Source organism: Hipposideros armiger, unplaced genomic scaffold (genome assembly GCF_001890085.2).
Source record: "Hipposideros armiger isolate ML-2016 unplaced genomic scaffold, ASM189008v1 scaffold_857, whole genome shotgun sequence".
NCBI lineage: Eukaryota > Metazoa > Chordata > Mammalia > Chiroptera > Hipposideridae > Hipposideros > Hipposideros armiger.
Genome location: NW_017732207.1, coordinates 557,004 through 571,875, shown reverse-complemented (window position 1 = coordinate 571,875; position 14,872 = coordinate 557,004). Strand labels below are relative to the sequence as shown.

Here is a 14,872-nt window from a genome sequence, read left to right as displayed (position 1 = left end):
AAAAAAAAAAGGCAAGCAAGAAAATGAACTACTGATTAGAAGGCTAGCATTAACGATCACTTTTTCTACATTCCTGAGGCTCTCCACTTTGCAAACATCCATCCAAAAGATACTATTATAGCATTCTCAGGATGACTTTCACCTCTGCATTTCCTCCCTGCCAGAATATTTCCAGTGACCTGGTTGCCCTGCCATTCGTGGTACCATCCATTTTCTGGCTTCAAGCAGGCAGAGGCATAGACAGAGGAGAGTTGGTGCTACTTAGACTTTACTCCCTCAAACAATTACACACACACACACACACACACACACACACACACACACACACACACACACACACACACACAAACCAACTGGGCTAGGCTGAAAGTGCATAAGGACAGACAACTGTTTTAACTCCAATGACAAAGAAACCAGGAAAATTTCCCTCTGAGCTCGATAGAGTGTTTAAAGAAAAGCAACCCCGCAGGGGCCTAGAGAGATTAAAAACTTATGTGGAAAAAGAAAATTCCAGAAGAAATATCATATTGATCTTCAATTGTCTAAACCTGTGTTCACATTCAATTTCCGCTTTGTAGTTTGAGGCTAGATGAATCTAACAAGCATAAATTTATTTTTAAAATATTTTACAAATTTACTACATGTTTTCTGACCCTAGGAATACGTGTAATACAATTTTACAAGATTGGGCTTTTTATTCTAAGCTGGCCTCAACAGTCTATTTTTAGAAATAAAATAGTAATTATGATAGAATGTGTTTTGTCTTTTTTTTTTCCTTTAGATACAAGACTACCCAGTGCTACAATAAGGTGCTTAAATTTTAGTATTTTGTCGATTCCCATGAAACCCTGCACTAATCTCAACCAGTAATTTATAGGACCTCAGTCGCTGTAACATATAAAAGTGCTCTTAAAAACATATTGGACTGACCTGTCAAAAAATAAATAAATACCTCTCTCCCCTTTTCTTTATTAGGCTGCAGCCAGGGAACGTGGGGCTGAGAACTGCAGAAGCCACGCCATACGCTGACTGACCCTACACAAATGCATCAGAACCTATAGTACTTTGACTCCATGGTGACTACCATCAAATCCATCCCTCGTTGTATGCATAGGGTAAAGCTGATTCTCATTTTTCACTTCTTCCATGCTTCCTTATTAGAAGAATAGAATTTCTCTTGTTCTCCTTCCTCCTACAAGTTCAAGACAAGGATTTACAGCCCAGCCCTAGTCCCCTGGTATGACAAGGTTTCTAATTACAGTGTCTGGCGGCACTATGAAGACAAAACATGGGCATAGGGAATATGTTCCAGCATGTTACATACTCACCCGTACAACTGCCTTCCTGGTTAAAGTGTCCATCTGGGCACTGAGGGAGGCACTGCCCATCCAACAGCACCTGGGAAAGCCGGCAGGCTGTGCAATTATGAGAGCTCTTCCCTGCACACCTGACACAGGATTGGTGGCAAGCTGGGAGAAGGAAAAAGCAGAGGACACAATCAGGAAAGCCACCATATGACAAGTGCCGTAGCTGTCTCTCCCGTTAACATTCCTGGATTGGAACACAGTCCGCACATTCACTTCATTTTCCCAAGGACACGTGTCACATGTGTCTTTCTAAAGGCCATGTCCTGCAAAGCAAGCATCTGTGGAGCCCAGACTAAGTAAGGCATAAATGCCACAAAACAGAAATAGCCATTTACAGAGTCATGCAAATGACTTTCTTCCCAAGTTCTCATTTTCAGAGAATGTCAAATAAAGGCAGGCATAAAACAGGTCTTCTTCCCCTAGGACAGCTCCTCTACCATCACTAGATAACGGGCTGCTTATCAGCCTGCTCAAATTAAAGAGAAAGGTGATGGAAGCTTTATTTATTGATTCCACAGAGGTTCACATGGTGCCTGCTCTCTGTGGGAGATTGCACAGACACAGGTGAGAAGAATTGTCCAATGTTTTGAGCTGCCGAAACCAGCTGCATCAACAGATTCACAAGCAAGAAACTGGAATACAATAAATAGGAGACGGAGTACATTCCAGAGAATAAATAAGAGCATCGCATTGCAACTCGGTGTGACCTTGATTAAGTTATATGATTCCTCAAGGCCACTATTTCCTCATGTAGGAGAATAAAAACTATATATACTGTATGGGAGATTGGACACTCATTGGGTTGATACATGTAAAGTCTTAGGATAGTGCTAAACACATAGGGAGGGTTTAATAAATCGTAGCTATAATTATTACCAATAAATGCTATGTTACAAGTACCCACTGGTGTAAAAAAAGAAATGTGGAAGCAAAGAGAAAGAAAACATCTCTGCTTGCCTCCATCAGACCTTTAAGAATAAAGGGGATAGTTGTACCATTCCTCAAGGGCAGCCAGTGTATTAATCATGCCTTTTCATTTTCAGTATTTCTGATGCTTTGACATCAAAGGCCCTGGTGATCTTTGAGAGACTGCCCCTCCCAGTGCTCGCCAATTTTTAGAGACAGTAAATGACTAGCCTGTGAGTGTGCCTGTAGTATGCTACGGACCCAGTCCAAAGTCCACACAACCATCGTCTCCTCTACTGCGTCACACACTCAGGACCACTATCCACCTGCCCAAATCACTCCAGTGCCAGGTACCAGACAACTAGAAACAGCCACTACACCCCAGAGCCCACTAAAGTTATTCAAAGTCACCAGTCCTCAGGCTGTTTACCAGGCTTCGTTGTTCTTTCCCACAGGAACCAAAATAAAGGCTCTTGCCCATGTTTTCCCCTCACTCCAACCTGACTGACCCTGTGTGGCCCCTCCATGGGGTGATGTGCCCTCTCCTCTTCAGAACTGTCACTAATAAACTCTCTTTTCAATGGCAATCATCTCCTAATCTGTCGGTCTTACCATACCCGAATAAAACTAAAACCTACACCTTGAAACCTGAATTCACCTCTAATCGTTCATTCATTCATTGCTAAGCATCAAGGAAGTCTAAGTGCTTGTGGTACAACAGTGGGTATGACAAAGACCTGGTTCTTAACCATGTGGATGACCCCATGCATTTCATGCCACCTTCTGTCTAAAGGACAAGACCCACCAACTGTAGGGACACCACTCTGAGTCTCCCCCGCCACCTCTATCAAACACCAAGAAGGCTGACAGAGCAACAGCTTGGAAGAACCAGATGTGATTTTACACCACTGAGGTCTCCATTTCCACCAGCTCTCCAATAAAAATGTAACATATAATCTTTGATACACACGGGGCTGATACGCCAGGATGTCTTCATCCGGCAGTACTGGCTGTTACAGTATTAAACTACTGATATATGGCTTATATGCCAGCTGTCCTAAGTCTTCTAGGGCGCCCCTGCAGCTGTGGCCCCACATTAGCACCCTGCCTGATTCATAGCCCCGCACCTAATGGTTTACCACCTATACCAGGAGGCCTCAGGACCCTGCTCCTGACCGACTGCCACTGCCCATTCGACTGGGCAGTGCTCTTGCCTTTCTGGTTGATAAATAGTTTAATTATCATCCCTGAATACACTGTAGAGCTTTATACCTATTCAACAATATTTATTACTATATGAAAAAACCGAGCTAGAGCCCTAATTTAAAAAATAATTTCCTTTTTTTTCCTAGATGGCTCTATTAGCACAAGTCACAGCTAAGAATTTTTTTTCCCAAGTATTTTCAGAATCACTGTGAAAATATTTCCTCTTTAAAAACAAACAAACAGGTAAAGACATTTCAGCAAATATTATCAAAGAAGGGTACACATTAGTTCATTATTGAAGACACGTTTAACACAAAATGAAACAGCGTGTAGTGGAAAATCAGGTGGCAATATTTCAAAAACCAGCTAAATTATATTGTCAACACAAAGCTTTCCAGGATGATCTGGGGAAGCAACTAGAAGCAATACAATATTTTCTACTTAAATATACCTATGATGATACCAATATGTTTATATTAGGCTTTACAAGATTGCTAAAATCCCTAGCTCTTCCTGTTATACCTCCCTAACAAATAGGAAATCAAAGCATGTCATTGTGGAATTGAAAACTAGGGAAAGATAAATTAATGCATTATGAGCACGCAACGTATTTTATTTCATTTGATTTGGTCACAAAGTCAATGTGATAGCCTGGCTCAATGTGAATAAAGATATTATTGAATTATATAAAGAAAGAAAGAGAACAAATAAGTTGAAAGGTTGATGGGCCAAGAGTTCCAGGACAAAGTCCCTTGGCCACCCGCTAAATTTTAGAAATAAGCCTCCATGAACCTCAATTGGCAGACTTCAGAGTTGCCTTCAGTGGAAATGTTTAAGAAACAAGCAGATAATGAGCTAGTTCATTGCCATCTGGTACAGAGAGAAAAGAAGGCACTGGGTGACCATTCTCTCAAAGTGTTTTTCTGTATAATGCTCTATTTCTGCAAGTACAGGCATTTGCACCTGTGTGTTGAAAACAATCTTAGGAAACTTCAATTCTGTGCTGGGTTTGGAAATGTCTGCCCAATCTCAGTGACTGTTATGAGGCTTGGTCATTCTATGGAAGCTGATTTCCTAGCAGGAGTCCTGGTTTGAAGTCTAAGATCTTTCAAGGGAGACCGATTCTGTTCCAGGACATATATGGAAGAGATTTGAAAAAAGTTCTATGAATAATTTCTCCACATAGTACTACATTTTCAGAGAGTGGCTTTCCAGGTGATGGCTATGTATATTTCTGAAGAAGCTTAACTGAGCTGCTTAAGCACTAAAAGTGTCAACACTAAAAATGTCCTTAGGTGGTAGTAAAGTCCAGTTGGCCTGACTCCAGTAAAAAAATGTACATTAAAACATATTTGCTCGTTCTATTTTCCATTTAAATTTCAGACAATGGACACTACTACTTCTTTCTTCTTAATGATATAAAGAGTGGTCTAGCATCCCTACTTTTATTGCATATAAAATATCCTGGCTTTTCATGTCAAAAACAGTTTTGGAGGTAGGCATCTTTCAAATTACGATGTAAATATTAAAATCCTCTAGGATATATAGTCCGAGTACTGTCATAATGGATGAAAATTGAAATGAGTGAAGTCAAGTAAAATTGATCTCTCCCTTTCCCCCATCCTCCTTTTCTTCTCTTTCCTTTTTCTTTTTTTAATAACATGATTTAACCTACCCCCCCCAAAACACACACACACACACACACACACACACACACACACACACACACACACACNTGATTTAACCTACCCCCCCCAAAACACACACACACACACACACACACACACACACACACACACACACACCTGGGAACACTTCAGTGAAAATCATATGTTTTCCATCTCTGTGATTCCCTCAGTACTTATCGTCGTCCCTGTCCTCATTATGTCTTAAGTTCTCAATAAATGAGTTTCTGCTGACTGGATGGGTGAGTAGGTAGGTGACGTGGTGGATGGATAGGTAGATGGAAACTGGCAGCACATTCTTCTACTCCTATCTGTTTGATCATTCCTTTCTGCCCTTTCTCCGTTTACGTCATGAATATTGGAGCTTCCCAATATTGCAACTGCTGCCCTTTATCTTCTCATTCTTGGGCAAACTTATCCATAGCTTTAATGATGGCCTACATGTTGGTAGTCCCAGATTTATGTGTACAGCTCTGACTTTTACCCTGCACTCCAATCACGTAAATCTAACTGCCTAGGGGATATCTCTACAGAGTGTTTCATCGGTATCTCACACCCCTCATTTCTAAAATACTACTCATTACCGCTTCCAAGCTCAGTCCATATCTCCTTAGTGTAAATGATGACATCGCATTCCTTCTGTCCAAAACTTTACTCATTATCCACCCCAACCCTACATCTTACCCCTACTTGATCTTTTTTATGTATTTACTGTCTCGCTTGGTAGCCCCGCCATTCACCAAGTCACTCATGCTGAAAACCTCAGGCTTCTACTTTTCCTTCACCACAACACAACCAAGATATACTGATTTTTACTTCTTAAACCTCTGTTACATCTGTCTCGGCTTAACCAGCCCCTGGCTCCTTAGTGTAAACCTTCAACATTACTCATGATGAGGACAGTGTAGCAGCTTCCTAGCCAGCCCCATTCTGTTTCTCCCCATTTCCCTGCCATACAACCACCAGATTGATCTTTATAAAATGCTAATTAACCAAGTTATTCCCCTACTTAAGATCTTTTAATGGTTCTCCAACATCAATAGCGTCAACTCTGAACTCCTTAGCACGGCCCATAAAGCACGTCATGACATGACCCACCTGTGTCTCCGGGATCATTCACCATTTTGGAATTTAAGTGCAGGAACACCAAATACACTGTACTTCTCCAAATACACCATGCCTTTGTATTTGCTGCTTCCTTGGCCTAGAATGCCCTTTCCATCTTCTTCCCCCGGTGAACTCCCATCAATCCTTCAACAGCCTGATGATGTCAAGTTTTCCCTTTGCACATCTTTCCTCACACTCTCTCCCCGAGAGAGTCAGTCTCCTTTGTTTGGGTTCCTTCTGCACCTTGTGCCTATTGCCACTCCAGCACGTGTCATGTTCTTTTAATTACTTGTTCAGATGTCAGTCTGCCTGACTTGAGCATGCTTTCCTTAAAGCATAGTCTATATCTTTTTCATCTTTCTATCCCCAAAGCCTAGCACACCCATGCCATAAAACCAAGGAGGAGAAAGTGAAGAAAACTGAACATTACCCAAAGGTATGCATTTGTATAGCTCATGTCAGCACTCTAGGGACTACATTAAAGAGAAGCCATGTCTTTTATTCAACTAATGCAAGGGAATCCCAGCCTCATAAATAGTAACATACCCTTAAGCTGAGCAGGCAGGCTCTTGCCCATTTATTTCTTTAATTAAAACTTTTTGCCTTAAGCCTTTTGGTGAACCTTAGCAAAAACGAAATAGATCAAAATACACTATGCTTTATTTCTTCCTATTCTCCTAAAGCAAGTTAATGAATTGACCAAATTAATTGGTAAATGTATTAAAAAAACAAAAACGGTGGTCCCATCCAAGATAGCGATATAGCATGCTCCTGAACTCACTTCCTCCCATGGACACACCAATCTGTAGCTCCACATGGAACAATTCCCTATGAAAGAAATCCAGAAACTAGCTGAGCAACTCCTATGTAACAGGCAAAGGAGAAAAAACCCATATCAGAGTGGGGAGGAAAGGCTGAGGCAGTCTTACTACGACGCCCCCTTCCTCAGAACAGCAACATACAATCAGGAGGGAACTCACAAGTCCCAGCTCTTCCCTGAGGAGTAAAGGGTTTGAACCCCACATCTACTGCCCCAACTTTTAAGACTTCGACCTGAGGGATGGGCCCCCAAAACGCTAGCTCTGAAAGGTCCAAAGACTATAGTAAACAAAGAAACAGTTCTTAATGGCTGCAAGAACTTGTGGTGGTTATTCTGCACAGGCTCCTAGCAGAGGCAGCTGTCAGGCCCATCCCCCAGTCTTTCCCGGAAAGAGACATATTTGCATATCTTAAAAGCTGCAGCCTGAAGGTCAGGCTTCTAATTTAACCAGAATGTGTGTGATCCTCTTCTGAGACTTGGGAGGCTCAAGGACACCACATTCACACTCCTCTCTCTTTTGCTCTGGCTCACTGGTGTCTCCCTGGAAAGAGCTTGTGCGCATGCTGATACCTGATACCTGGTCTATGCAACTGTCACCCAGGGGACACACCCTTCAGAGCCTGGCCCTGGTGACCAGTGGGGCTTGGGTTCCTGGTTCCAACAGGGCTAGCAAACAGAGAAACAATTCTTAAATGGCTATTCTCCCAGGGCTCAGTGCAGAGGAGATGGACAGAAACACCCATTTCCACTGTTCTCCCGAAAGAGGTATTTTTATAAACTTTAAAAGCTGCTGCCTGAAGATCAGGCTTCCCATCAGCCTGCTTCTAGGTGCTGCCTGAGATCCTCCCCTTTGGGATACTGACTGCTGACTGGTCTTAGCACATCATCCACTACCAGGAGCCACGAAGAACAAAAAAAGCTGCTTGGACAATCACAAAGGTTTGAGAAAAAAACAAGAGAACAGACTGGTGATTGGGGGATGGGCAGGGTAAGGGTGAATGTGATCTAAAGGTACAAGCTTCCAGTTATCAAATGAATAAGTCCTGGGGTATAACGTAGGGCATGGTAACTATAGATAACAATACTGTATCATCTATTTGAAAGTTGCTAAGTGAGTAAATCTTGAAAGTTCTCAACATCAAAAAAATTGTAGCTATGGGCCGGCCGAGTGGCGCGATGGTTAAGAACTGGCTTGGGATGCCAGAGGGCCCTGGTTCAGATCCCACATATGAGGGCCAGTGACACTGCCCTCCACAGCTAAGATGCTGAACAACAACTCCACCTGGAGCTGGGCTGCTGTGAGTCGCAGGTGACGACTGCGTAGGCTGCAGCCCCTCTGGCAGTGAGTTGCCATGGGCTACCGTGTGTAGCCAGCAGCCAGCGTGAGCGGCCATCCAGAAGCCGGCAACTGATGTGCCTCGCCCGGGAAGAGCTCAATGATGGTGCCAACTTGGGCCAGTGAAGCAACGTCTTCCACAACTAGATTGAAGAACAAAACGACAGCAACTTGTCTGTTCCCCTTCCCCAAATTCCTCAGCACTGTTCCCATCCCCCCAATTCCCCTATAAAAAAAATCTTTAAAAAAAAAATTGTAGCTATGCGTGGCAAAAATGTTAACTAAACTTATTGTGGTGATCATTTCCCAACATATATAAAATCATTATGCAGTACACCTTAAACTAAGACAATGTTACCTCAATTAGATCTCCATAAAACTGGAAAAACATTTAAAAATTGATATCAAACTTGTATTAATTTTGGTTCATTATACCCCATGCAGTAAGACCTAGCCTAAGGAGGTAACACTTATCTTCAAGACTGAAGAAGAAGGCTTGGAAAAATTCAGTTGTTAAAATTTCCCTAATGTTGACCTGACCAAAGCTCCATGATTATTCTAAGTGTCATGAAAAGGCTGCTGAGGTAGGGATGGGAGACCACCGTGGTGTTTATTACCTCTGTATTCTTTTTTAAAGCAGTGTTTTTACTGACATAATACATTAGAAAATATGTAAGTAAAATTCATTATTGTAGTACAGAGTTCAGTTTCAAAATAAAACTTGTAATTTATTCAAAATTATATCATCACAAACCTCTTGCTGAACAGTGTGAGAATTGGAAGAATCCATCATTAATTTGCCATGGAATCGGGGCAATTATGTGGCAAAATTAATCATCCTGACCATGTTCATATCCCTTCCTGATCACCACTGCCAAATTGTTGGCATGGTGATTGAACTGCATCATTAATTGAGATGGCCGGGCCTGAAATTTAATTGTGAAGCTCTAGTGTGAACTAAAGAACAAGGCTTGGAAAGAAGAAAATATTTCCTAAGCAATTATGTCCTATATTAGATCCCAGGAAACCACCCCCCCAAATTGCTAAATTATTCTTTAGTTGGTTCCTTCTAAGCCTCACTTTCTTCATCTATAAAATGGGGGTAAATTTAAACTCACAGTAAAATTCTTGGTTGTATGTAATTTATACACTATAAAGTGATAAACTATAAAGTGATATATATATATATATATATACATTATATATATATAGTATACATATACATATAGTATGCGTGGTGTATATAAATAACTATAAGAATCTATGCCAAGAGATTGTCTCAAGATAGAAGGCTTATAAATAGGATTTACAGATAAAATAATGATTATCAAGTTAAATTTGAATTTCAGGTAAACAACAAAATAATATTTTAGAGTCTATTGGGCAATATTTGGGACATACTAAAAAATTCATTTTTTTATTTACAAAATTTTTATTTCCTAATTCTGTATTTTTACTGCTAAACCTGGATAATTTAGTAATATATTTTTTTGTTTTTTTTCTTATCTGTATTTTTTAAACTTTCTGTAATGTATATAGTGCATGAATAAGAAGAAATAAAAATTGGAATTTTTTTTCTGAACTGCTTTAGTTAGAAAGGAGTATACCACTGATAAAGTGATGTGCTTACCCTTCTTTCATCAAAGGCTTTCCTTACTCACTGTGGTCCAGGAGCAGCACCCTCAGCAGGGAGCATGTCAGAGATGCAGACACTCAGAGCCCACCCCAGACCTACTGAATCTCAATCCCCATCTTAACAAGATTCCCAGAAGAGTCCTGTAAGAAGCTCTGCTCTAGAGACCTCAACTAAGTGCTTAGTCTTCAAAATAAATTTCCTTTAAAAGAGAGAAAAATTCTCAACGAGAGTGGAAGGAGAATCTGAGACATGGTTGAGCAACCTACCCTGATGGTAGGAACATTAGTAGGAGAGAAGACAGACCTCCTGTTGACGGGAGCTGCAGGCCCTTCGCTTGTCCACCCACCCTAGGCTGCCGTGTGCACAGGGCTGCACTAAATGACCCCTGGGTGGCACCAATCAGATTAATGACCATGAATATGGTGCCCCTGGAGTTGTGCAGCCCCCACCCAGCTCTATCCTGGAGACCTCATCCAGACCCACATGAACTCAGAGAGGCATGGAAAACTAGTGGGGGATGACGAATGAGAAAGATGTTGTTTTGGAGGACTTGGTTTTTTTATTACTTTGTAATTCATTTTGTTATATTTGGGCAAGGGGGCTGATGGGTGTTTCTTCGGTTTTGTTGTCTTTTTTTTTTTAACTTGAACATGTTAATGATAGTGAACAATCAATTAAACAGGTGAGATCAACTCTAGATAAAATTATTAAAATCCTTCTTTTAATGACTCTTCAATGTTAATATTTAATAGACATGGATCATTTTGGTCAACTACCAAGTACCTCCAAATAGTCTTATAATTAGCAACAGACACTTGTTTGTACCAGCCATTCTAGCCACACGTTGGAAACACAGGAGCCATATGAAAAAGAAGCATCATGTCAAAGCTCCGCCATCTGAAGTATCCAAGTTCATTTTTGAGAATGGGCCAAAAATGCACAACGAACCCATGCAGGTGGCAGTCCCCATCTCACCAGAGCACTTCTGCTTGGGAGCATACCTCAGCTCACCCCTCCATTTCCGCAGTCACCCCATGTGGGCGTCACAGCACAAACCACTAGCCACGTGTGTGCCATGGCTTTTGTTGCTGCTGTTGTTATTCGTTTATCTCTTTATCATCTGTTTCTGTCACTAGAATATAAATTCCATGAGAGCAGGAATTTCATCTGACTCATTCCTGAGTATACTCCCAGTGCCTAGACAATGCCTGGCGCCCAGGAGACACTCCATAAACATGTGTAGAAGAAATGAATACAGATAGACTGCCCTTCAGCTACCAATCAACAGTGTTCTCTATGGTCACTGTTTATTCATTGATACTTTTTCATCCTTCAATCTCAGACTTGGATTTTAGCCGACGCTCTTAAATATACTTTTGCTTCATCTTCCACTAGATAACTCCTGGGTTTGTCTTGTAGCTCAGAATAGAAACTTTTATAATAACTCTGACACCATTTCAGGCTCTAAGTAAATTGCTTCTTCCTATAAGGCATCTGCTTCTCACTTTCATTAGCTGCAATAATATTCTAATCACTCTGTGCTGCAGTCTCAGAGAAAGGGAGAGGGAGAGCTCCAGAAAACAGTTTTCTCTTCTTTCTAGAAAAAGCACTTGAGATCAAAGTTTCTATAAAATTAATTCTCAATGGTGTGCACACACACAGACTCCAGCCTTTTTAAATGTTCTGCAAAGAGGCCAGGGTATTTCTGGGAATGTGTGAGGAGAGCCCAGTGCAACCTCACAGCATTCCCAGGCCTGATTTCATAGACAACGCATGGGCAGAATGGAAAATGGAACAGATTGTGGGAAGGCAGAAAGGTTTCCAGAGACACAAGATGAGTGACAGGAAATAACATCAATCAACACACTTAATACCCAGGTAGGGCTCCAAACAATTGGTGGTTGCACTCAGTTTCCCAGTGGAATCTTGGGCAACTCAATTAACCTCTTTCTGCCACATTCTCATCACTTATAAATTGAGTACAACAATCTATCTAGCACAGATTGCACAGGGATTTGATAATAAATGGGAGTAGACAGCTATACATGTGATACCTAGTATTAATAATACTATGTTGACTAGCATGAAATCACGGGGCTATAAAGACTCAAGAGGTCAACCCAATCTTTTCACAGGGGTCCACAATTAAACCATTCCAGAAGGATTAAATTCTAATCCTTTTCAAAAAAGTGAAAGGGATTCCCAGAAAACACTCCCTTTTCAAGGATACCTTCTTCAATTTAAGCAGTCCCAGTCCTGGAGCCTTCGTATGCTGTGCGTCTCTCCCTTCAGCAACCATAATACAGTAGCACCCTTGCCTGGAACGTGGATATTGGAGTCAGGCTGACTTATGTTCCCATTGGACTTCACTCTGTGCTGGTTACATGACTTTGAGAAAGTTACAGCCTTAACTTCCTCAAGATTCAGTGTCTTCATCTCTAGTTATCACACTGATCCCACAAGGTCAGTAGCAGGGCTAAGTGAAAAAGTAAGGAAGGCACTTTCCACAGTGCCTGGCTCATGGTGTGTACCAAATCAATAGTAACATCGTTTTCTGGCTGAATAACCCTGGTGGCACTAATTTTTATTTACAGCATAACTTTAAAAGTGTTCATCATTTCATTTTTTAATATAGTGCTCAAAATGGTAGAAAGAAGCTAACTATGCTGAGTAGCCTGGGAAGATTTCTTCTTGATTTCTCCTGGGAACAGAGGGACAGGCTGTGTGACACATGCCTTTGGAAGATCCCATATTTTACAAGTGGTTATGAAAACAGAGCTAGGGGAGTTAAAGGGATCACAGAGAATTTGGGCAATGTATGCATGGGCAGGAGCCAGGATCTCTGGAGAGTAGAGGCCCTTCCTCAATTGTTAGGCATTATGTGTCTATAACTGAGGCCTGGTGCTGCCCAGGGAGTAAGAAGGAACACCTATAATATTTCTAAGCACTTGAGCATATGGACTAAGATTTATACCAATTGAACCTGAGGGCTTTACAATTGGCTAGGCACTTTCACAACCCTAGCCTCCTTTATTCCTGGCAAAAAGCCCGTGTGGAAGAGAATCATCCCTATTCTAATGCAGTGAATGTGAATTCCAGTTCTGCACACTTCCTACTATGCCACAGGACTCATCGCACCCCTAATATTTTAATCTAACCTTGAAATCCAGCATTTCCATGTGAGGGTGTATCCCAATGTAACATGGAAGCCACTTTAATACGTGGGCCTGAAGGATGTGAACTTGAATCCACAGCATGCTTACAGTCATGTTGTAAAAATAAAAACTCAATGCTATGCATAGAAAAGAACCCTCGGATATATTATAGCAAAATGCTAAAGGAAATTAATTGGCTTTAGGTGGTAGGTGGTAGGCAGATTATTTTTCTACTTTTTCTACATTCAAAATTTCCTTTAATGAACATATGTTATATTTACAATGAGAAATATCAGTAATGATTTTTTTTTCAGGTAGCTTGAGAGTCAAATAATTCACCCAACAGCAAGGCAGCTTCTTTTAAGAGTAGAGAGGGGCCTGCATCCCTTACCCCCCAAGAAATTCTATATATACACATACACACACATACACATATATCTTGTCTTCATCTCCTAAACCACTCACGGATGATCATGTTTTTAAATCAAATTACTCAGGATGGCATCAATTTTCTATAGCTGCTATGCCAAGGCAATGGCAGGAATCACTGCTCAATTTTGACAGAAGTCCAGATTTTTCCCTGAAGGGACCAATTCATATTCAGAGTAGCAAATGAGAAAAAATAATAAATGGAAGTCTACAATGAGTACTGGGTCTTTCTTAGCTACTCATACCGGTCTCTGAAAGAATTCCTGTTCAGAACTCCTGAAAGCATGATTTTGGGGACAGTGAGGTAAAAGAAACGAGCTCTTTCAGATCATCTGTTATTCACAAAGGGAAGGACGACATCAGTGGGGCCACTCTTTTGCACATTGGTTTTCTGCTCCACCCACAAGCATCCTAGAACTACTCTTATGTGAAAACAAAGGTCTTCCGGTCTGTGGTCCCACCTCACAGGATCTCTCAAGAGGTAAGCCCAGAAGCTACTTAACATTTCCTGAAATCATGCTTACTCACCTTCACACAGCCCAGTGTTCTCCAAGTAGAACTGGGCTCTACACTGGGACAGACACTCGCCAGCAGTGATGTTTGCCCCAGACAGCTGCTCAACTTGCAGTCCTTCTTCTGGCTTCTTACACTGGGTACAGTGAGAGCGCCCCGGACCCACACAAGTCAGACAAGAGGGATGACAGGCTGCCGAGGGAAATACAATACAGAGAACCATCCAAAGGTCAGATATATGTTGCAACCAAGGGGAGCCCCTCATTAAATCAAAACCACTTAGAAAAGTTCACCAGATACATCCTTTCAGAATATTATTTTTCTGGTGTTCTATACAAAATATGGGTGATGACAATAATATTGATGAGGGGCAAAATGAAGGTGATGTTAACTAGTCACATTTCTCAGGTCCTATAAGGGCTACCTGGCTAGAACATGAAAAAACAAGCAAACAAACAAAAAAACAAAACAACAAAAGGAACAGTCAACTAGACAATATTGACTTGGTTCTCCAGAGAAACACATTCACTGAACGATGATTTAACATTATGTCCTCAGTTTTTTTTGGATATTTTTAAGCAGCATTCATATAAATGCCATTACTGTATTTTTCGCAAAAACGGTCATTGCATTATTGTCCATTATGTCATCCATCACCCACTATATCAGAGTCCAGGTAACAAATTCCTCTTAGAGTTTATGTGAGGAAAGG

The 14,872-nt window shown here is 41.2% G+C and overlaps 1 protein-coding gene across 3 annotated transcripts in view; it reads right to left on the bottom strand.

Moving 5' to 3' along the window:
* The window catches only part of LOC109374692 (extracellular matrix protein FRAS1-like), a 320,228-nt gene that overhangs the window by 77,147 nt on the left and 228,209 nt on the right, over window positions 1-14,872 (bottom strand). For all 3 annotated transcript variants that reach the window (XM_019629460.1, XM_019629458.1, XM_019629459.1), the window contains 2 exons: window positions 14,176-14,352; window positions 1,329-1,469 (listed from right to left, as the gene is read on the bottom strand). In XM_019629460.1, coding sequence (XP_019485005.1) covers window positions 1,329-1,469; window positions 14,176-14,352 — 318 coding nt within the window. The remainder of the gene's footprint in view (window positions 1-1,328; window positions 1,470-14,175; window positions 14,353-14,872) is intronic.